The sequence below is a fragment of the Hyposmocoma kahamanoa genome, unplaced genomic scaffold, assembly GCF_003589595.1.
Source record: "Hyposmocoma kahamanoa isolate Upper Pololo Valley unplaced genomic scaffold, ASM358959v1 211, whole genome shotgun sequence".
In the NCBI taxonomy this organism is placed as follows: Eukaryota; Metazoa; Arthropoda; class Insecta; order Lepidoptera; family Cosmopterigidae; genus Hyposmocoma; species Hyposmocoma kahamanoa.
The window spans coordinates 6,329,432-6,351,617 of NW_020653732.1; the positions used below are offsets into that span (position 1 = coordinate 6,329,432).

At 36.9% G+C, this 22,186-nt stretch overlaps 1 protein-coding gene across 1 annotated transcript in view; it reads left to right on the forward strand.

The window, feature by feature from the left end:
* The window catches only part of LOC113227543, a 66,693-nt gene that overhangs the window by 28,152 nt on the left and 16,355 nt on the right, over positions 1-22,186 (forward strand). Inside the window, exons 3-9 of the mRNA XM_026460483.1 lie at positions 10,500-10,711; positions 11,752-11,883; positions 12,939-13,310; positions 15,664-15,802; positions 18,518-18,669; positions 19,975-20,113; positions 20,609-20,793. Coding sequence (XP_026316268.1) covers positions 10,500-10,711; positions 11,752-11,883; positions 12,939-13,310; positions 15,664-15,802; positions 18,518-18,669; positions 19,975-20,113; positions 20,609-20,793 — 1,331 coding nt within the window. The remainder of the gene's footprint in view (positions 1-10,499; positions 10,712-11,751; positions 11,884-12,938; positions 13,311-15,663; positions 15,803-18,517; positions 18,670-19,974; positions 20,114-20,608; positions 20,794-22,186) is intronic.

Here is a 22,186-nt window from a genome sequence, read left to right on the forward strand (position 1 = left end):
ATAAATACGGTGAATAATGTTATATTAAAAAAAGTATTACGCTTACATAGAATCTGATTTAATCCCCTTCAAAGTACTGTCCTTGGCTTGCAATGCACTTATTCCAACGTTGACTCCATGACTGGATGCATTTCTGGAAGGCATCTTTTGGAAGGGCTTTCAGCTGCTCGGTCGTGGCCCTCTCAATGTCAGCAATGGTATCAAAACGTTTTCCTTTAAGCACAGTTTTAATTTTTGGGAAGAGCCAGAAGTCGCACGGTGCTAAATCCGGTGAGTATGGCGGATGTGGACAGACAGGAACATTTTTTTCTGCCAAAAACTCACGAATGAGAAGCGAGGTGTGACACGGCGCATTGTCATGGTGAAGAAGGAAGCCATTGGCCCATTTTTCTGGCCGCTTTCTTCGTATGTCGTTTCGCAAGCGTTGCAGTACGCCCTTATAAAATTCCGAGTTTACAGTTGTTCCCCTTGGAACGAACTCTGATCGCACTATGCCCTCACTATCGAAGAAAACAATGAGCATGACCTTGATGTTTGATTTTAACTGACGTGCCTTTTTAGGGCGAGGAGATGAACTGGTTTTCCATTGGGAACTCTGCATTTTGGTCTCAGGGTCATAGCCATAGACCCAACTTTCATCTCCAGTCACAATTTTGGCCATAAAGTCCGGATCTGCATGAAGACGATCCTTCAACTCCGTGCAAATTGACACACGAATTTCCTTCTGTTCAGCACTCAAAAGTCTGGGAACAAATTTTGCGCTCACTCGTCTCATATGCAATTCATCGGTTAAAATGCTTTGAACGGAGCCATACGAGATGTTAAGGTCTTCCGATAGCTCTCGAATAGTCAGTCGCCTGTTTGAACGAACCATTGTTTCCACTTTTTGCACATTTTCATCTGTTTTTGAAGTGACTGGACGTCCCGCACGCTGCTCGTCTTCAACACACTCATTTCCGTTTTTAAATCGGTCATACCACTTGTACACAGTCTTTAGAGTTACTACATTATCGCCGTACACCGATTTTAACATTCATGAGCTTCTTTAGCACTCTTTTGCAACTTAAAACAAAACTTAATGTTAATGCGTTGTTCGAAATCCATGTTGCGCGACAGACACGATAAACACAACCTCACTCTAGCGGCTCTGGCAGCTGACTGACAAGTTCGAACGTGTTACAACTTGTCGCTGCCTGTCTCAGTTGATCACGCTACTGGACAAATTACAACATATGGCTGTAGCATCAGCAATTGCCGGTATAAAAATTTATTCACCGTATTTATTGATCAGTGAGTATCCTGAAAGAACAACGGTTTCGTTATAATTCGGTTTTCGGTGTAACGAAAATTCGAACAAACGTTATTTCGGAATATAAATCGAGTTTGTGATAGGCTGCCGGGTGCTGGTGAAATAAGAGGCCCACGAGACTTATCAACGTATGTCTCTGGGTGACGCGCTCAGCGGCGGTACCCCTTAGATCTTTGTGCTTTAAAGCTTTAAATGGCACTGCAACTGTTACGGACGAGCGTGTCGCTTACCATCAGGTACACGACTTATTCGTCCCATTACTTGATATCATGGAAAAAAAGCAGTTTCTGTGCAATTGGTCGTGCCAATTGTATCCTAATTGCTTTTCGACTACGTTTTGTGACGGTGTGACCTCCTTACATCGTCCTTTTTATCGCTTTTCTGCGGTTCCTGGCCACTCGTATTTAAATTTAAATTTTGAATAGTTCCATGGTTCTTTTGCCTCATTCCGATTTTGTTTCGGTCCACTGTTACTCCCAGCTCGATTGCGACAGCGTACGGAGCTGCTTAAAATTCAGTCGCGTCTATTTTTGATTCCTTTACTAATTTTATAATCAATTTATTAAGTTTATAGCCACTATAGCCTTATCATGTACCTATGAATACGTATCTGGAATTCAGTATAACTCAGCCCTTTTAGGGGTAAGTGTCTACTTAATATCTTATTCATCAAGTTAGGAAGTGTAGTGTTTTATAATAATGTACCTACCTGTTTTCTATATATACCTTTTATTGTTACAGCCTTACTTCTTGTTACCTTTCTTCTCTTTAACCGACTTTAAATAAATTGTGGACCTGAAGTTTTCGGTTTTACTGCCGTGAACCTGGTCACGGCTTGTTAGGGTTACAACCCTTTCTATTTTAACTGTTTTTCTGCTATTCAATGTAGAGTTATCTCGTGGAAGTAGGCGCTTATAGGTGTGTAAGACCACAGTTTGTTTTGCTTATTGTTTTAGACACAGTGTTCGTATACGCTCCTGTGCTACGAATCGTATTACATTCGTCTGTTAAAGGGTGGGAGCCAATTGGACTTCTTTCCGACTGCTTTACAATTACAAAAAAGCTATTGGCGTACAGTCGGAAAACTGTTTCGATATAATGCGTACTCTGCTGTCGACATTTGTGACACTGTCGCGACGCAGTAACATCATCTTAAATCTTAGAAAGACGGTCATCATGAAAAATGTTAACGGCCACCGCCACAAAAAATAATTGAAAACACGTATTTTTTATATTAACTTAACACAAAAAAACAGAAGAAAAAATATACATATCGCACTGGTAGTGCAATAAAAACGATGAAAAACTAATTACTCACTTACCGTGAAAGATCATTAAAATTTATGTATAGGTTATAGTTTATTACAAACACTTTTCTACTTGCCAAATATATTTGAAAATAAAATGGAAAAAAAATCACATTTTTGAATAAGGACTGTTTTGGCCAGAACTAGTTCAGATAAAGTGTGACTCATTAGAAGTTAAGTAGTAGATATCTTTTAATTATTTCTTACAATATTCTAATGACGGTTTCATTGACGTATAGAGAATCAAATTTTACGTTCAGTAATAAATTTCACATATTTTGAGTTACAACACTATTGTAATACCAGTGCGATATCCAGGTTTTATTTTTCAAATGCGGTAGCACCTTCTGGACAACATTAACGCCCCCCAATTGTTTACGAGACTCCTACCGTAGAATTCTTCAGCGCCCACTGAGGGGCAGTAGGGACCATTTTGGGAAATTGTGATAAAGATGATACAATCATCCTCGCATTTATCGACCCATATACATCCTACCGTTGAGCACGTTTCATTAAAAGGTCTTTTACGTTATAGTCCTTGGATCAGCGACCTGACTTTGATTCAAATTGGAATCGATCCGATAATGGTTTCGAAATCAGATGCTGTTTCTGAGCGAGAAGATGAATCTGATTCCTAATATCCTTCTAATTTGTGAGTTAAATCAACCGATTAGAAATATCATAAGTTTCCGATCGGCCAGTTGTGATTCGCCTCTATTAGGCTATCAAAATCAAGTTGCTGGACTTTTGTGGTTCCAGAAAAGAAGAGACAACCCATGCCTCATCACTTTGTACTGAACAGAATTTTTATGTATGATACCAAGCGTCGGGACGAATAATTCGAGGGTCTGGTGGTAAGCGACACGCCTGTCCATAACGTCAAAAGTCATTACTAGTTTGCCACCGTTAGAGGTGGAAAATTTTCTTCAAATTTAAATGGGACCACTTCTGAGGTATCCTCTTTCCAACAAAAAAGAATCATCGCAATCGGTTCATAAATCTGCCTAAACTAAAACGCGGCTAAGAGAATGGTCAAATATCAGTTTTAAATAGACAAAGATGGAGCACACAAAATTCTCTTTTAAAAATAGTTAAAATTACCCTAACAATGCATAGCTGAAATATCATTAAACTTCCTCCTTTTTTGAAGACGGTTAAAAATTCGGCCGCGCATACCATTACGTTGATAGTGGTAATAAGACTGGGTTTATTATTATAGACAAATTTATTTGGGTCCCAGTAGAGGTGTATTTTTTACATCTGTGCTATTTACAGTACTATAGTCTGTACTAAACAAGTAGTCGTTATACTTACGCAGGCGGATTTTGCCCAAATATAACCTCTATCATTAGTAAATACGTAAAAACAATATTCCATAATCCAATAAGTACCTACCAACACATATGGTTGGCCCTTCTCTATGCATGGTTTGTGAACAACTAGGTTAGTACCTTTATCTCAAGGACGTGAGCCTATTGGCACATGTAGAGTTATAAGGTGTGATTTAGAACTTAGGTACGACTATTTTAGATATACATACGAGGAGCGGCTGAAAAAAATCATTTTGACTATGTTTTCACTATTTCCAATTCAAAAAGAATATTGGCCACTGCTGTGACGTTTTCGCTGTTAGTTCCTTTTTTCAAAATTAGCGCCACTCTTTTGTTTATTGCTTTTCGTTTTGTATGGACATGTTGAAATATTTAGAAATTAATAACTGTAGTTGGACAGGGTATAGAGGGTCGTAGAGATGTGCTTTGGCTAGCTGGTGCCCCCTTACTACGTCCAGGAAATCAAACGACGAAATTTGATGAAGAAGACTTGGTTTATTGTACAGCAGCTTACAATATGCTTACAATACAAATGTGTCCAATAAAAAGGACTCGTCCCGTTGGATGCAAGCGCGGCGCAGAGTCCGCGACAACTCCCGGTGGGTGCAAATCTTACAAAAAGACACACACTCAGAGGTGTTCTCGTAACCTGTCCCGAAAGATGGGCGCAAGTTCTATATGCTTCCTTAGCAATGAGGATAACCGCAGAAATACAATCGTTGAATCGATCGATAATAACTATAGACAAGTCGAAGAATAGCTCAGATCAATTTCATACAAAATACTGGTGAAAGGTTTGGTACATTTGGGAAAATCTTAACGCCGCGATTTAGAAATTGCGTTTTCTATGCCAATGCCATCTAGTAGTACTCGTCGGAACTGTTGTTACAAATGTTGCTAAAGTTATTGTGCTACAAAACTAATTTTTTAAACAGACGAATGTCCCTTTTTTTAAGTACATTTCACTTAATGAAGAAAGTAGGCGTAGTTGTCTTTTGGTTCATACTTAGGTAGATTATTCTTCAGTCGCACCTCGTATATTGTGAACACAGTAGATGTCGTTTTGAGAGAAGATATAATATCTCTAACAAAGGGGGGCTGTTCCATTCGATAGTGTGGGAAAAACAGCAAAACATCTAATTGCAAAACAAACGGGATCACATTTCATCGGGAATTAAATATTAAATGTGTAATTTTTCAATGTTCGTTCATTATACCAAATTCAAGTTAAACTGATTGATTTGAAGTGAAACAATTGACGACACCCGTCAATTATTTTGAATGCAGGCTGGTCGATCGGAGCGCAGTTGTCACCGTAATGATTTGGCACAATAGTTTTGAAATAAATTAAATGACATTTCATCTCTATTTCTGGTTATATACTCGATGTTACTCAAGAAGGTACATATCTATGGCAAATTCCGTAGATACAGTTTTATAGATAGAGACAGCTAAAAAAATAATGTAAGATACTGTTAATTCGTCGGGGATAGTGCAAATGCATCTGCACTAAATCGAATTTTACAGCAGAGAGATTTCACGTTCTTAATTTGTTATTTCAATGGTTACAACTTTCATTTTTGCACAGTGAGCATTAATATACGTCGTCTACGGACTGGTAACATCAGATTTCCGTAAATTACACTAATTTGGTTGCCACGACAGTTACGCAGATTCGATTTGGCCACTAAATTACCGAAATGGAGAATCCCCGACGAATTATAACTTTTTTTACAAAAAAAAAAACAATCTTAAAAGTTTGTTCATCCACTTTGGCTGTGTTCATTACGTCTATTTCCCAAGTTTTATAAAAATCGGTTAACGGAAAGTGGGTAAAGTGTAATAAGTCGGATTCATCCCCAAATTTGACACACTTACAAGTGGAATATTTTCTTTCAATTTGAATGAGGCTGCAGTAGTAGAACGAATGTCATATTAAATGTAAGGTGACGTTTAACGTTAAAATGTTGGATATTCTAGCTTTATTTAAAAAGTTTAGTATTTTTTAATTTAGTTTACTGTTTTTAGTAGCAGTAGAAGCAGTTCCTTGTGAAAGAGTTCGTCCAGGGCGATACAATTCACCGACACCCTTATCCTTCAAACCCGGAACGCAGTAATGCTACTTTACTACTTGGCGGCAGAAATAGGTAAGGTGGCAGTACTTCCCTGGACGAACTCTTTCACAAGACGTTCTTTCTACTGTTACTAAATTTTCGCGAACTCGTTTTTTATATTATTTTTTATCATTTTTGTTTTTATTTTTTTTTCCTATTACTTTTGATGTATTGATTGTCTGTGAATGTGTGTCGTGAACTTAGAGGATGGATCGTGAACGATAAAAAAAGTAATTTTATTCACAGACACCGGGAACTATGGTAGTATTTTTTTTTATATTATTCATTATAAAATCGACACTAGCACTATAAAGGAAATTATGGACAGGCGTGTAGATTACCATCAGGCGCAGGACTTCCTGTCACTCGATATTATAAAAAAAAACAAAATAATAATAATTGCGTTTGTCCTATATATGTGCTCATTTTGTCGCCTTCTTCACTCCATTCTCAGGGCGCGTGTTCTCGCTAAGAAATTCGGCGTGTCTGCTACAGAAAAGACGAGAATGGTCTTGTACACGACTAGAACTTTGTCGGATCTAGCCACGAAAACATGTCATGTCTGTTGCAGACGAGAAAATGATGAGTAAGTACACGATACGAATGCTTTCGGAAAGACGTGTGTAGGGTAAAATGTGTCAGTGCATTACGTCTTCCATGTTGAACAGCGGACCTAAAGGATTTCTACAGAGAACACATAGGTGCTTATTGCTTGTCCAGTAGTGGACGTCTTCCGGCTGATACGGTGATGATGATATTTTATGTTGACTACTAAGCAATACCCGTCCACAAGCATAAACGTTCGTTTACTGACAATGCACCTCACCCCGCCTCAAACAATAGGGGCAGAGCGCGTCGTGTCGGGGGTAGATAAGATTTTTTTCTTGTCTGGCGCCGAAGCAGTGTACACAGCTCGTGTGTAGAAACGACACGATTTCTTGCATAGATCCGGTGACTTTTCTTAGCGTGGACACGCGCCCTCATACAGTTTCATGTTTTGTACAAAATTTATTGAACAAAAGCTGTTGTTTACGATCTTAGTAATATAGTCCTGGGAGGATGTTAGCTAATATTTTACAAAAAATACTGTATAGCTACTGTGACATCACCTAGTACTGAACATGTACCTAGAATACCGTTAAAATAAAACGAAAAATGTTACCGTAAATCATTATTATGAAACGAATCTAAGTCAATGTCAACCTATGTACGTATTATGTATTTGTACAATAATATCACCGACTAGTTGAAAAATCTCACGGATTCAATGTAACAAATTTATTTATACTGTTCAAATTCTAGTAACTATAATCGCTTTTACCAACGGATGCATAATTCATAGCTCGTTTATTTGTGACAACACATGATCTATAGAAGTTGACAAGTAACAAAATAAGTATAGTTTTATTGTACTTGAAAATTATACATACACACAATATTGAAGGTACACTGAAAAAAAAAGATAAAATAAATAAATAACTAGCTTCCATTTGTGCAAGTCAAGCAAATTGATATCATCATCAATTTTAAGTAATTAAATTGATTATGCTGTGATTAATTCCATTCAGAAGTGTGTTTGATTCCTTTAAAAAATACATTTGATTAAGAAATGTATTTAATTCCATTAAAAGTCTATTTGATTCCATTACGATTCACTTGATACGCGTTCGGTTTTTTCCAGTATATATTATCTTCGGTGTGGTTTTTCATGTCCATATAACCCCAATATCTTCAAATATAACAACAGTGAATATATATTTTATTGAATTGCGTATCCAATTTTCCAACAGTAAATATAAACTTGTGTTTGTCTAATTTTCACGTCACCTGTCAGTGCAGACCTTGATTGTGACCGAATTGTTGACTTCGTCAACGAATGTGGGTCATTCAGCACTATCAATTGTACATATGTGTACAAGGATGTAACCATTAGATATTCAGAAAATTTCTTCTCCAAGGAGGCCTCACGGGGCCTTCATCACTTTTAGTTTATACTGCTACTGTTTATACAGTTGCTACTGGTCAAATACATTTGTCACTTAGCCGCCTTTTTGTTAGTGGACGGCAGATTGTTAACACAAACGGTGAACTCTGCAAGTATTTTGGACACTTTGGGAAGCCATTAAATCTAGAATTCATTGTAGCATTTGCTAGCATGAAATTGCTGGCAATTTCAAAATTTGAATCACTCATTATTGATTTGTTTTTTATTTTATTGTTTACAGCAATGCCTATTTTAATTATATTTTTATGTGATTGCAATTTAATAAAATATGGATTCACTGTTTTGTTTTGTTTTGAAGTTATTGGGGTTATATGGACATGAAAAATCATACCGAAGATAATATAAATTGGAAAAACCGAACGCTTATCAAGTGCATTTTAATGGAATCAAATAGGCTTTTATAACTGACTTTAAAAAAAGGAGGAGGTTCTCAATTCGTCTGTACGTTTTTTTATATGTATGCTACGCGATAACCGATCCGATTTGGATGATTCTTTTTTTGTTGGAACGAGGGTACCTCGGTATTGCGCCCATTTAAATTTGAAGAAAATATCCCACGTCTAGGTGGTAAACTAGGGAAGACTCCGGTTTCGCGCACTCTCCGGCAACCGATTTCAATAAAACTTCGCAAATGGATGTAATTACACCAACTTTTGAGGTCTTTTTTTTTTAAAAAGTTATTTTATTTTTATTATTTATTTATTTATGAGTCACAAATTGTAAAACAAAATCACAAACAAACCAAAAATAAAAATAAAATTAAACTAAAAATCAGATTTAGAAGTAAGACAATGCAGTTATTTTGCCCAGCCCTGATTGTACAGAGGACACAAAATACTTTTCATGATTAGCACAGTTTTCAATGTTTTCTTTACAGTCAAGACGAGAATAATATTGATTTCAGTAATCGATGATTTTTAGAATTTATAAAACGAAGAAATGTACGTAGAATAATGACATGGAAATACTAAATAATACAAACCATGAACCATGATTAGTACCTACATAATTATTTTCGACTAATTGACAATAGCGTAAAATCCTATCAGCTATTTGCAAGGTAATCACTCACTGAGTCGTTAGACAATGCTGATATTTTATACTGATAAAAGGGAGGTTGTGTTTATGACCTATGATCACGTATATTTGTTTACCCCGTGTCATTGATTTTATTTACTTTGTTGTAGAAAATTACAAGCTTGGAAATTTGTAGAATAATACACACTAGAATTACATTAATTACACTGAAAGAGCCTATGAACACGGCGCGCGGCGTACCTATTTTATACGCGCCGATCACGCGCGAATAGGCTGCTGCTCTGTGATTGGCCAGTGGTGCTGTACTCCATAAACATTCTTTGTTGCTTATGTGGAAATATCAAACTTGCTAGATATCAAACTCATGCAACGCAAAAAGAAATCCAACGCAAAGCAAGCGGCCGGCGCAAGCGAGCGACTCGTGACCAGTCCTACCTGCGCGTACGCGACAGACCTTTGCGTATGCGCGAAGCGAGTCACGCAAGCAAGCGGAAAACGCAAGTGAATGACTCGTGAACCCGGCATAACAAATTGAGTTCTTAAACCGGGTACTCACTAGCGAGTTGTAACTGTAACAGTTGCATGTTATGTAACCAAAAATCATAGTGTGTTCGTGGTTCGCGAGCTTGCCGCGTGCGGTTCGCAGTGAGCCGTCAAATTTAAGACTGTTTCAAGCATACACACTAGAACCTCGTTACTGTATCTGTCACTTTACAGTTACAGCCAGCTAATGAGTACCCGGCTTTAGGTTTTCGCGATTGTTAGGTACACATAGGAAATGAATGTACTCTTAGAATAGAATAGAATAGAATAGACATTTATTGCAACGCCACAACACATAGATACAAAAAAAAAATATTGATACTACTTAGACAAGCAAAACAAAACAAAAAGACGTAATAAACAAAATTTAAATAAAATGAAATAAGACAATAACAAACAAAGAGCAAAACAAAAAATACTAAATATAACAACTACAAATGCTGTACCGTCATGTGTGCGGTTGTGGCGTATGCAAAAGGACTTCATTCAGCTTATGCCACAGCCGCAATTGACTGTGGCGCTGGTTTTCAATGAGCCCTGACTTTTCGCATCTAAATCGCCTAATATTTAATAAAAAAAAAACATATATAGGCGCGAGGTCACGGGTGACTGGTGACGGGTCACGGGGCCAGGTAGTCGGATCATGGGACCTTTAAAGTGTCCGAAACGTGGGTTTGTTTGAAAAAACAAATGTACGCGATTTAGATTCGAAAAATATGTTGTCATAATATTTTGTAATGTAGTAATTTTGCTGGTTTATTGCATTAAATTGATAACGTGTAATAATAGACTAAGTTTTTGAATATAAATAAATAAATGTTTGTGTAATTAATTGCCAAATAATATTTTCAGACTGGACCCTTCCTTCCGCGGCAAAGGTCTCTGCGAGCTGATGACAAAGCCAATCGAAGCTTTCGACATTCGAAGAGACTTCGTCGAAGACAAGAACTACGACTTTTATGAAATCGACCGTAATAGCTTGGAACCCTATTGCCCTGAAACGCTGAGGGGACCAGGGTTATTGCATTCTGGGTTTTTGTCTTCAAAACCTTCGTCGGCTATGGGTAAGTCTTTTTTTGTCAACGAAAGTTTGAGCAAGAGCTAGTAATCAAAGGAAATAATTCCTTAGCCTGCGAATACCTCGACACTTCAAAAATGTCCGGGCTGTAATTGATTCCTTGTAAATGATTTGCTGATTTGTAAAATACTAACAGCAACCTCATAGGACTATATTACTAACAACAAAAACAACAACTTTTGTTCCATGACTTTTAAATAGTGCATCAGATTTTACTTTCGTACAAAAGTAAAAATAATTAAATAGATCGCTTTGAATGGTGATAACTAAAGACAAAGATCGCTCTGTCCGACGGATGCAAAGCACAGGAGCGGGGTTGGAGCTCGTTGTGGAGGACGTTTGCACGTTTGAACTTACTACTAAATACAGATCTAAAGGTTACAAGTATAATATCATTGGACCTAAATGTCAGATAGTGCAACAAAAACTGGAAAAAATATTTTTGATAAAATTACTATGTTATTAAATTTGTATTGAATTGATAGGTATTCAATTATTTTTTGTGAAATTAGTCCACTAGTTTGTTGTAATTATTAATACCAAGATTTAATGGCGACATCTCTAGCCAGGACCCCCGATTCAGAACTCTTCTATATTTCAATCAAATCGAAATTCGAGGAGAGACGAGAATTGAAATCTCGTCAGCCTATCCACCGAAAATTGCCATTAATTGCTCGCGCGAGTTATCGCGAGAGTTAGCGCGAGTACTCGTGTTTCCGTTGCAGAGTATAATACTCTAAGGCGGCAATACGGTTCAATATTACATCAACAAATATTTCAATTCACCTCGTCCATCCTCGTCAATCCAGACCATTTCCATCGAAAATGGGTTAGGAGAGAATTGAAATTTTGTCATAGTGATTTCAATTCTCGTCTCGCCTCCAACCTGGAAAACCACCTTTACGGCCTTCGTGAACATAAGAAGTCTCCATCCTGCATTAGGCGAACATAATGGACAAGAATAATTCCAGTGGCTAGCAATGAACTGTATATTGGTTGTTGAAAACTTGAAACAAATATTTTCAGGAGAACACCAAGACTGGGGAGAAAGAATGGATTGGAACTCTAGAAGCTACAACAGGTTCTACGACGACAGAAGAGGTAACAGATATAACAGAAGACGGTACGAGGACCAGTTCTTTGTGCCGTACCAGATTGGTTAGTTTTACTGTATGTTACTAAACTCGGACCTCAATATAATAAAATACGTTTGTTTTCCAAAATACTGTAAATGAGTAAAATTGAGTGCATTGTATTCAAAAGATGCATAGTTTTATTTGATCTTGAATGACTTCGCCACATGGTTTAAAATATTGAAGATATGTGCTTGATAAAGGCAGGACGTTTAGTTTTTTGAACTACGGCTTGCAGCATGTAGAGGTGCTAGAGTAATAAGATGTTCTCTTAAGGTATTCAAAGATCTCAGAACTGAACCAATTTAAAGGAATTGGTTTGCTAAATTAGTTGCTATGGATCAGTGACCTCGGAACCTCAGGAGTAAATTTTTAACTAACCTAACATTTATTTAACTAACCTAACCTAGTAAATTTAAATTTAATTAAAGTAAATTTTTAACTAACCTAACATTTATTTAACTAACCTAACCTCTGTTGCCGAATGGTTACCATGCTGGTCTGCTACACAGGTTTCGATTCCCGGGCTGGGAGAAATATTTTGCATGGTCTACATTTATTTCGTTCGTGAGTTTGGGTGTAATTTGTAGTGTTCTATGTGTGTGTCCATGGCACCGCGACACTGGGTTTCTCTGTTGTGGGGTTATGAGTGTTTGCGTGTGTGCAAAAAAAAATATCAAAGTTGGTAACCCTTAACTTACTGTAGTCGTCAAGAATGGTGACTCCACTCTTTGACACCAAGATTGAAACGTTCTAAGCAAACGTGATTTTTGGTCAGTTGTATGAATGTTGTTATGAAGAAAGTTACAGTAACTTAAATTTAAAATAGTCCACGTCAATAGTGACCCCGCTGTTTTGGTAAAGCTTGAAACACTAAGAACAAGTCGTTCTAAACAAACGAGATTTTGCATCACTTGTATCTCGGAATAGATTTTTGAAGAAAGTTACCGTGATTTAAATTTGGAGCAGTCCTATGAAAATTCTTTTCAGCTCGCGAAAACAAACAAATCTTAACAACTATGTATTTGGTAATTCACCGAAACCATCTACAATAATGACATTATAAATCATATTTTACAGGTATGGCACGGACAAATGACGATCAAGAAACATGGGGACAATACGGAGGTTTCTATGGTGGAAACACTTATTATAAAAACAGAAATGACTATCACAAATCTCTGAATCATTGGCGTTTGAATGACATCGATCCAACCTTTGGAGTCAAGCCTCACTACAACCAGGGTTTCAACTATTACAACCTGATTAAAGAATCTTGGGCACCAGGAGGACATAACCGATATGGAGATTTCAGACATTGGAAAAGAGGTAGATGGAGTGACCCTGGGATTTCGACTGGTCTGGATTATGGAGAGTCAAATTACTATAAGAAAACTCATACTCATTATTACGGACGGGAAGTAGGGGATGATGATGATGTTGCTGTCAAAGGTAAGGCTTTGTTTGAAGAAGTATACTTAATTAGAGTTTTTTAATTCCTGTTTTTGTATAGTCCATATCACTCCTGGTGCTGAACGATAACGTAACAGACGACTTTAAATAGCCACAAAATATACTTTTCGGGAAACACAGATTACGCATTAGGAAGGAGGAAGCTTCGTACAAATGGATGGTATATCAACGATATAAATATGCAATGTATCGGACTTTTAAGTAGGCCGAAGAAGAAATGGTGAGGGTGGAACTAAATTGTAAAGTTTCTACGCACGTTCTTCGAAATGTATCCGACAGAAAAACGACAAGCAGGTCACTTTTTTGCAGTACGGTGGTCGATACTGAGACTAGAAGTAATGACTCCACAAGAGATACTTAATTTAGTGAATTTACTGATGATAAAAATCAATATCAATGTCAACTTCACAACATTTCTGGTTTCGATGCGCTGTAACGTGCTACCCTTGAAGGTGAAAGCTTGAATCAATGCTTTGCTTTTAGGCAATATTTTAGCAGCAGTAGAGCTCCATGTGAAAGAGTTTGTCCAGGGTAGTACTACCACCTTACCTATTTCCGTTGCCAAGCAGTAATGTTAACATTACTGCGTTCCGGTTTTGAAGGGTAAGGGCGCTGATGAAATTACAGGCACATGGGACTTGTCAACTTATGTCCCAAGGTGACGGGCGCAGTGGCAGTGCCCACTCAGATCTTTGCGATTTAAAGTGGCACTACAACTGTTATGGACAGGCGTGTCGCTTATTACCAGGCGCACTACTTGGTCGTCCTGGCACTTGGTGTTAGGAGCTACGATTTTGACTTGCTGCAGCATACACAACCTTGTAGATCATTATCTGTTAGGTTAGGTTAATGTTTTGTTACTTTTACATATTTGCATTTATTTTCTTGTTGTTAAAAAAAGTCGGGGTAGCTTTGATAGTTTGACCTACCGCCTGGATTAGATTCCGGGGTAGCACCTCTGAGTTTCTTGGAATTTACTTGCGAAATTTAATTTGGAATTGATCATGAGCTTTTCGGTGAAGGAAAGTCGAAGAACGTTCACAATCCTCAGAAATCGTGTGAAGTCCTTGCCCGCATTGGGTTATCGTGGCGGACTATGGAATGGAAATAGAATGGGTTGTAAATTTTTTTTTTTCAAGTGACGGGGACGAACAAGTCGTGCGCCTGATGGTAAGCTACACGCCTGTCCATAACAGTTACAGTGCCACTCAGAGCTTTAAATTTGTAAGATCTGAGGTGCACTACCACTGCGCCCGTCACCCTGAGACATAAGTTGACAAGTCCCATTTCACCAGCACTCTTACCTTTCAAAACCCGAACACGGTAATAGGTAAGGTGGTGGTGGTGGTTTTTGTTTGTTTTTATTCCCACCTTTAATTGTATTTCTATGTCTTTCTTTTCAAATCCATTGCGACACCTCTAATAACACCTCGTCAAGTTAATTTTTGGACCTGTTTTGTATTTATTTTATTTTTTGTTTTTTTTCAACATTCGGGGTGCATAATATTAGTAAATAGAAATGGCTGTATTGAGTTCTTAGGTTTTCGCGATTGTTACACATAGGAAATGAAACTATTTTTCCGGATTTAAATCGCGTATATTTGTTTTTTCAAACAAACCGACGTTTCGGCCCCTTTGCAGGTCCTATGATCACGGTTGACTGTCAACAATGTATGGCTGTTTACAAAAATAACTGAAAATTACTAATAAACAAAGTTGGTGTAGTGTTCTTTGGACGCACCAAGTATATAAGTAGAAATAGAGACAAAATGTCATTGAATTGGTTTGAAAATTATTCTGCCAAATCATTACGGTGACAACTGCGCTTCGATTGGTCAGCCCGAATTCGAAACAATTGACGTTTGTCGTCAATGGTTTAACTTCAAATCTACCAGTTTAACTTGAGCATTGCTATAATGGACGAAAATTGAAAAGTTACATATACTCGTATGAATTGTGATTCCGTTTGTTTTGTAATTTTGATTTGCTGTTTTTCCCACACCACCGAATGGAACAGCTCCCCATAGTTAGAGATATTATCTTTATTAAAATAAATACAGAACAGTTGTTGGCGCTGTACTATTTCAGCTTTCTAATCTGTGATTCCAGTGCAAGCGAGAGTTGATATTTAAAAGTGATATAACTTATATCATATAAGGCCCATTTGCTTGATAAGTTGCCAGGGATGAATGGCCCTTATTTCGTATCTATTTCTGGTTGTATACTCGATGATTAAAGGTATCGATTTATTGTATTATATTGTGTGTGATGCAAGACAATAAACGTTTTATCTATCTATCATATTAGATAAATCTATCTTTACAAATTCCAGATTGTTCATCTCGTCGTCGCCCGGGAATGTCCCTTGGGTCTGGAGCGATCAGGAGATCTCTATATGCAGAGAACGTTGTCGAGTGCGAAGCTGCTTGTTTTAATGAAAGGGAGTTCAAATGCGTGTCATACAGCTACAGGTGAGTAGTTAAAATTTTGCCGCTTTTGTTATTATGACAGATTACAATAGTGAGGTCAAATCTCAATACATTATAAAAAAAATATAATTAAATGCGAATCGCATCTATAAGTTTTTAGATTTATAACTAGTATTGCAAGTAGTAGGTGATTAAAAAGTTTTAATAAAACAAAAATAAACATGTTTACTTAGTTTATCGTCAATTTAAAACCGCTTTGCTTTGACGCGTTGTGCTGGACAGCGATCCTATAAGTGACGATCGTATTAAATTTCGAATTTCGAAAAACAAATGTCGAGTTCGAGAACCAAACGTCAAAACGGCCATCATAGCATGCCGATACTTTAGTGATCGCAATTGGGTGAGGTGTTAATTTACCTAAAGTATGAACGTTTTCTTAGAAAGAACATAATCATTTCACCATCAATTCTGCCCTCAGAACGAAATAAGGCACAACTGCTTTATAAAGTACGCATAGTTGTGCCTTTTTTCGTTGCGAGGGCAGAATTGCATCTTTTTTCCTGATTATATTCTAAACATTAACTAAAAGGTTGTCTCTTGTGTGACAAGGACACTCCATACACGGTCGAAAATTATTTACTTACTACTACTACATACAGCAAGGCGCTATCTGCACACGCACAAATGTGATTAGGTACCCATCACTTTCTCGCACTATTACGTGACGTGGTCAGAACGGCATTATAGCGAAAATTCTGACGCCAAACTGTTATCTATGATTCTATTAATAGAATCTTAATAATTATACTTGTCTATTAAGTATTTATATCGATATATTATTATGTTTTTCATTAATGCCCTAACTAGAGTAATACTGAAGATTTATTTCAAAAATATATTAAAAGCACTTAAAACGTTATATTTCGGACATGTACTTTTAAGTAAGGTAACCAAGGTATTTAAAATTGCTTGTCCAAGTTTAGGTAATAATTAGATATAATATGTATTCACTACCTACGTAATATTTATCGGCAGTACGAATAGAAAATTCTCGAAGTCATGGCGTCTCATTATAATGATATAATAAATCTGCATTTTTATGCATATATATATTACTCTGCAGTAAATAATTGAAGAAAACAATAACTGAATGAGTCCCAGACATAAGTTTTTTTTTATTCGTTTCATCTTTCGGAAAATGATGATAAACAGCCGTACACAGTATAATTGTAAATAGTAACGTAAAATGATGTTTTATATTAACGTACAAGTTTCGTAATGAATAAATGAAAACTATATTCAAATATCAAAGGCAGCCTTGTTGTCGTTCAGTCAATGTGACCGGCAATGTGCGGGGCGTGGTGCGGTGTCTAAAACTAGGGAGGGGCGGAGAGTGTCCGTTCTCTATTCTATATTCTCTGCTCTTGTTTATTTTTTAAATGGCTAAAGTATTTAAATACCTAATTACCTACAGAAACACAACTACAATATCATTTTTAACCGACGTCAAAAAAAAAAGAGGTCCTCAATTCGACTGTATTTTTTTTGTATGTATGTTAGGCGAAAACTCCTGCGGCATTTGTCAACCGATGTTGATGATTATTTTTTGTTGGAAAGAGGGTACCTCAGTATTGGACCCATTTAAATTTGAAGAAAATACTCAACCTCTGAGGGTGGCACACCAGGGGATGGATCCGGATTTGCGTCCTATCCAACAAAAAAACTTGACAAATAGATGTAATTCCACGAACTTTTGAGGTCGGTTTTTTTAGTACTTTGTACTGAAATTATATTTTTTTGAGACAGTAATCTGTAGCAAATACTTTATAGAAAATAATAATTTGTTGCAAGTTTAGTCAAATTTCAATAAATAATGCGCATATCCGAACATAATTAGTTCCGAGAAGACCCAGGATTTGTAGAAGGGAATATCCATATATTCATAGAAGAATCGTTTACCTTAGTTAAACGAAATCGTAGTGCCATGAGTTTGACTTAGTTCTAAGGTTAATATTATGATATCTTCTTTCTTAATGAAATTACGTATATTTTTCCGGGCATACAAAATGTTTAAGTAAATGTACTGTGATGCCACAGTCATGATACCAGTGTCCTTAAACTTTTCTCTGAGAGAAATCCGAGAATCTAAATGGTACACAGAACGAAGGGACGATTGAGATTTTACAGTACCATCTCGCTCTCAAAATCAGGATTGCCATGATCTTGTTCAACCACCGACAGGAGAGAACTCCCAAAAGGCGGAAATTGAGATTTTTATGTTATTGAAAAGAATCATATTTATGAAATGAATGCAAACTCCTATCGTATTAAATGGCTGATGATGATTGCTTTTACAAATTTAAATTTCTTCTTTGTGTCACATGCAAACACAAAACCAACATCTATTTAATACTAAAAAGTCGTTGAAAGACCAAGTACAAAGACACGACGCAAGCACATAGAAAAATTCGTGAGGTCCGTTGGTTCGTTCCGTGGCTTAGTTTGTATAGCGTCTGGCACGGTATGCAAGAAGACGTCGGTTCGAATCCGACCGGATCGAAGGAATTTTTTCTGAGTGTTTTTTCTGAGTGTTCGATCTTTGTATTAATAATTATAACAAACTAGTGGAGTAATTTCACAAAAAATAATTGAATATCAATTCAATAAAAATTGAACCAACATCTATTTGTTTTTATAGATTAATTTTAATATATATCTATAATATTGAGAAGGTAATTCTTAGAAACTCTCTTTCAGGTATTCAACATCACACGGTTCAGACAACTGCTATCTCAGTGAAAGACCTTACCGAGGACTGGAATTGTCAGCCGACAGCAGCTCGGATGTTTACGCCATGCCTCAGGACCAAGGATGCTCCAGTATCAGCACGAAACCTTGGGTTGAAAGTGGTGAGTAGCGCTTTTAACCAGTAACCTTGAAAGTCCAAGATCGGACCCAATGACGCTGCTACCAGCTGACCGTGTAAGTTGAATGACGGTTCGGTGGCATTACTGTTGTGCCCACAGAACCATAAACATAATAGAAGTGCTTAGTCTACGTTGCACGTGTGCTAACTAACAGTACGCGAAGCTCAGTTCTCCATTTTCGCTTTGTACATACATTATGGTCGTGTCAATTATCTCGCGCAAAGCCTCGAAAATCGTAGAAAAATGCCTTGTTCGGTATATTATCTATGGCGGCGTTTCGTATCATCATAAATCTGATCATATTTAATTTTAATAAATTTTCATTTTTCTGTTAATTGTAATAATTTTTTGTTACAAGAAACGAAAGTAAAAGTTACAGCGCTGCAATAATGGTCGCTTCTTTTTTGGATAACTAAGTAACGTCTTGAATTCGTCATTGTTCAGATATTAACCGCTAGATGGCAGCACATTGATTGAAATTTCATATAAAATAAAAATGTCGTAACTTGCAATAATAGGTATTGATGACATTGAACTTTCAACGATATGCCAATAGGGTAAAGTTTAAATTCTATTAACAGCTAAGATTTTTTATTTCTTATAAAATTTGATACTACAACCAACCAGTATCAATATTTCGTAGTGTTTTAAAAATGAATGCATGAGTTTTGGCGACAACGGTTCTGATAACTCGAGCCTATCTAACTTAGTGTTGTCTAATTTTTGAATGATATTTATCAGAAACTGCAGTTTAAGCGGCAGTACTGTCAAAATGTTGACAGGGAGTATTCGAAGCGAGCGGAGCTTTCTTGGCATCCAATGAGATTGCGCTATTTCCGAAAGCAAATGGAATTTAAAATTAGTATAAAAATATAATTCTACAGTTCATGCCGAATCTCAAATTTTGAATTTCGTTATATGACATGAGATAATTAAGGTCCAAGGTCACAATGTCTATGGGAAGAATATCCAATTGTTAAACAGTGTAATGTGCAGAACACGAGCAGTGAAATAAAAACAAAACATACTGAATAACTGACACTTGTATTTCGGTATGAATCAATATTCCGCCGAGTAGAAATAACGGTTTAAATGACAACAATGAATCAAGAAGAGGCAAGATAGTAATGCTAACAAACTGTGTTTTCCTTTCATGGTTAATCTGTTAGATAGAAGCCTGTAGAGCAGAGGCCTAGAGTTTTTCTCATGCATCAAGATGGTTGTAACGTAAATTGTAATTACCAGCTGTTCTGAAATCTCTAAAGGCATTTACATTTTTTGTTTTAGAATGTTTCTGGCACGTGCGATCCGGCGCGGTGGTGAGTGGTACAAACGTCCGAGCAGCTTTGACCGTCGCCGGGCTGGGAGCTTGTGAAGCTGAGTGTATCCGATCTCATGCTTTCTTTTGCAGGGGCTTTAGTTTTAGGTAGTGTCCATTATTAATGACTAATATAGAAGTGAAATAATGACCAGATAAATTAAAAGAAGATCTTAAATAATAATTAAACCTTAAACTCAATGCTAAATAGTTGATTTTAAATTCAACATAAACCAGGCAGGTAAAGATTCGGTTTTTTAAAATACCGAGTGAAGGAGCAAACAAGTCGTGCACCTGGTGGTAAGCGACAAGCCTATCCATAACAGTTGCAGTGCCACTCAGAGCTTTAAATCGCAAAGACCAGAGGGACATTGCCACTGCGCCCGTCACCCTGAGACATAAATTGACAAATCCCATGTGCCCGTAATTTCACTAGCACCCTTACCCTTCCAAACTGGAACGCAGTAATGCTCATATTACTGCTTGGTGGCAGAAATACATAAGGTATTTCACCTTATGTATTCCACCTTATGTATTTGCCACTTCACCCAGACGTGCTTCTAAAATCTTAACTTTTAGTTTGATAAAATCTTGTCATTCCAGATTCGACTCCCTAACAATAGGGGACGACATAGAGAATTGTATCCTAACGTCATCACCACCGACATCATTGGACTTTGATCGAGGACTAAAGCCCAATCGAGGACATGAGCTTTATGCTAGAGGGAACTATGGAAGAGGGTGCGAACCGGCGTTGTATGACGATGTGCATCATAGGGAATCTGGAGGTAATATTTGATATGCTCTAAAGCATCTAACTGTATACGTAGGTCAGACAATCTGTGATCGATTTTGAAGACAATTGAACAATATGAGAAGAAATAAAAACAATTACAATTATTAAAGTGACATCTCTAGTCAGCGGCTGGTAGCTGCAAAGGTACTTCCCTGAGCGAAGAAAAAATGTGCCGCCATAGATTTTTTAGCTTTTAGCGGCAAAAATGCCGCTAAAAGCCAAAGACAATAATTTGCAACAAATATATGGATGGTTTGTTCTGTTGCTTAGTTGGCATAGCGTCTGGCACGGTTTGGTGGGAGACGTTGGTTCGAATCCAACCTGATCGAAGTGATTTTTTTCTGTGTTCGATCTTTGTTTAATAATTACAACAAACTAGCGGAGTAATTTCACAAAAAAGAATTGAATACTATGATGGCGAAACATCCTGCCATTCAAAAAAACTAAATTACAATTTAAAAAGAAATTAATTCTACAAAATCTTAACAAGGGGCCGATTACCGCCGATAATTTTCGTGTTTTGTCGGGAGTAAAAGATAGAACGTAGCTATTAAGAGAGACTAGGACAGCAAATCTACTTATTTATTTATTTTACACACATAAGCTAGTAACTATCATTACAGGATTAACCTAATGCAATAGTGTAGCCAAAATTATCACTTGTTGAACATTACTTACAAACAAAAATTATTATAAATATTATATCCAAAAATTCTACTGTATCTGTGAAAATGATATTATACAATATTAAATTACAAAATGATATTATATTCCATAACATATTACAAATAAAGCTATTTTATTGAGCTCACACAGAGAACAGGCTAATTTTTCCATCAATAACGTTCAAAGTCTTCTCGATCGTGTCAGTGGTGCCCTGACCAGTAGGTTAGTTCTCCCACGAGGAATCCCCAACAACTTACGTCCAAATCGCACCTTAAGTATAATAAAGTCACATGTGATCATACGTCAAAGGTAACATTTATTACATGAAAGTCATGAACATAATACGAACTACATGAAACAAATATCTTTTATTCATTTCATAGATTAACAAATTACATAATAAATAGTCAAATGTACAACCCAAAGATCAGCATTGGGCTTTGTCAACATGTACTAAAGTACAAAAAAATTGGGATTTATAAGAGATTTTGTCAAATATTCCTAACCTAAAATATAATCTAGCTCTGTATCGTGTCCGGCTCAAAAGTTCCCATTATACTGGCAGCATTACCTCCCTGGATGGAGAATAGACAACTGCTGAACCTACCACGATCCAGAGCGGTGCTCGCAACCCAAAGAAACAAATAACAATAATAACGCACACTTACTCATAGTTCCGCACTAGGAAAACACTGTATCGCAGGTACCATGGGCACATA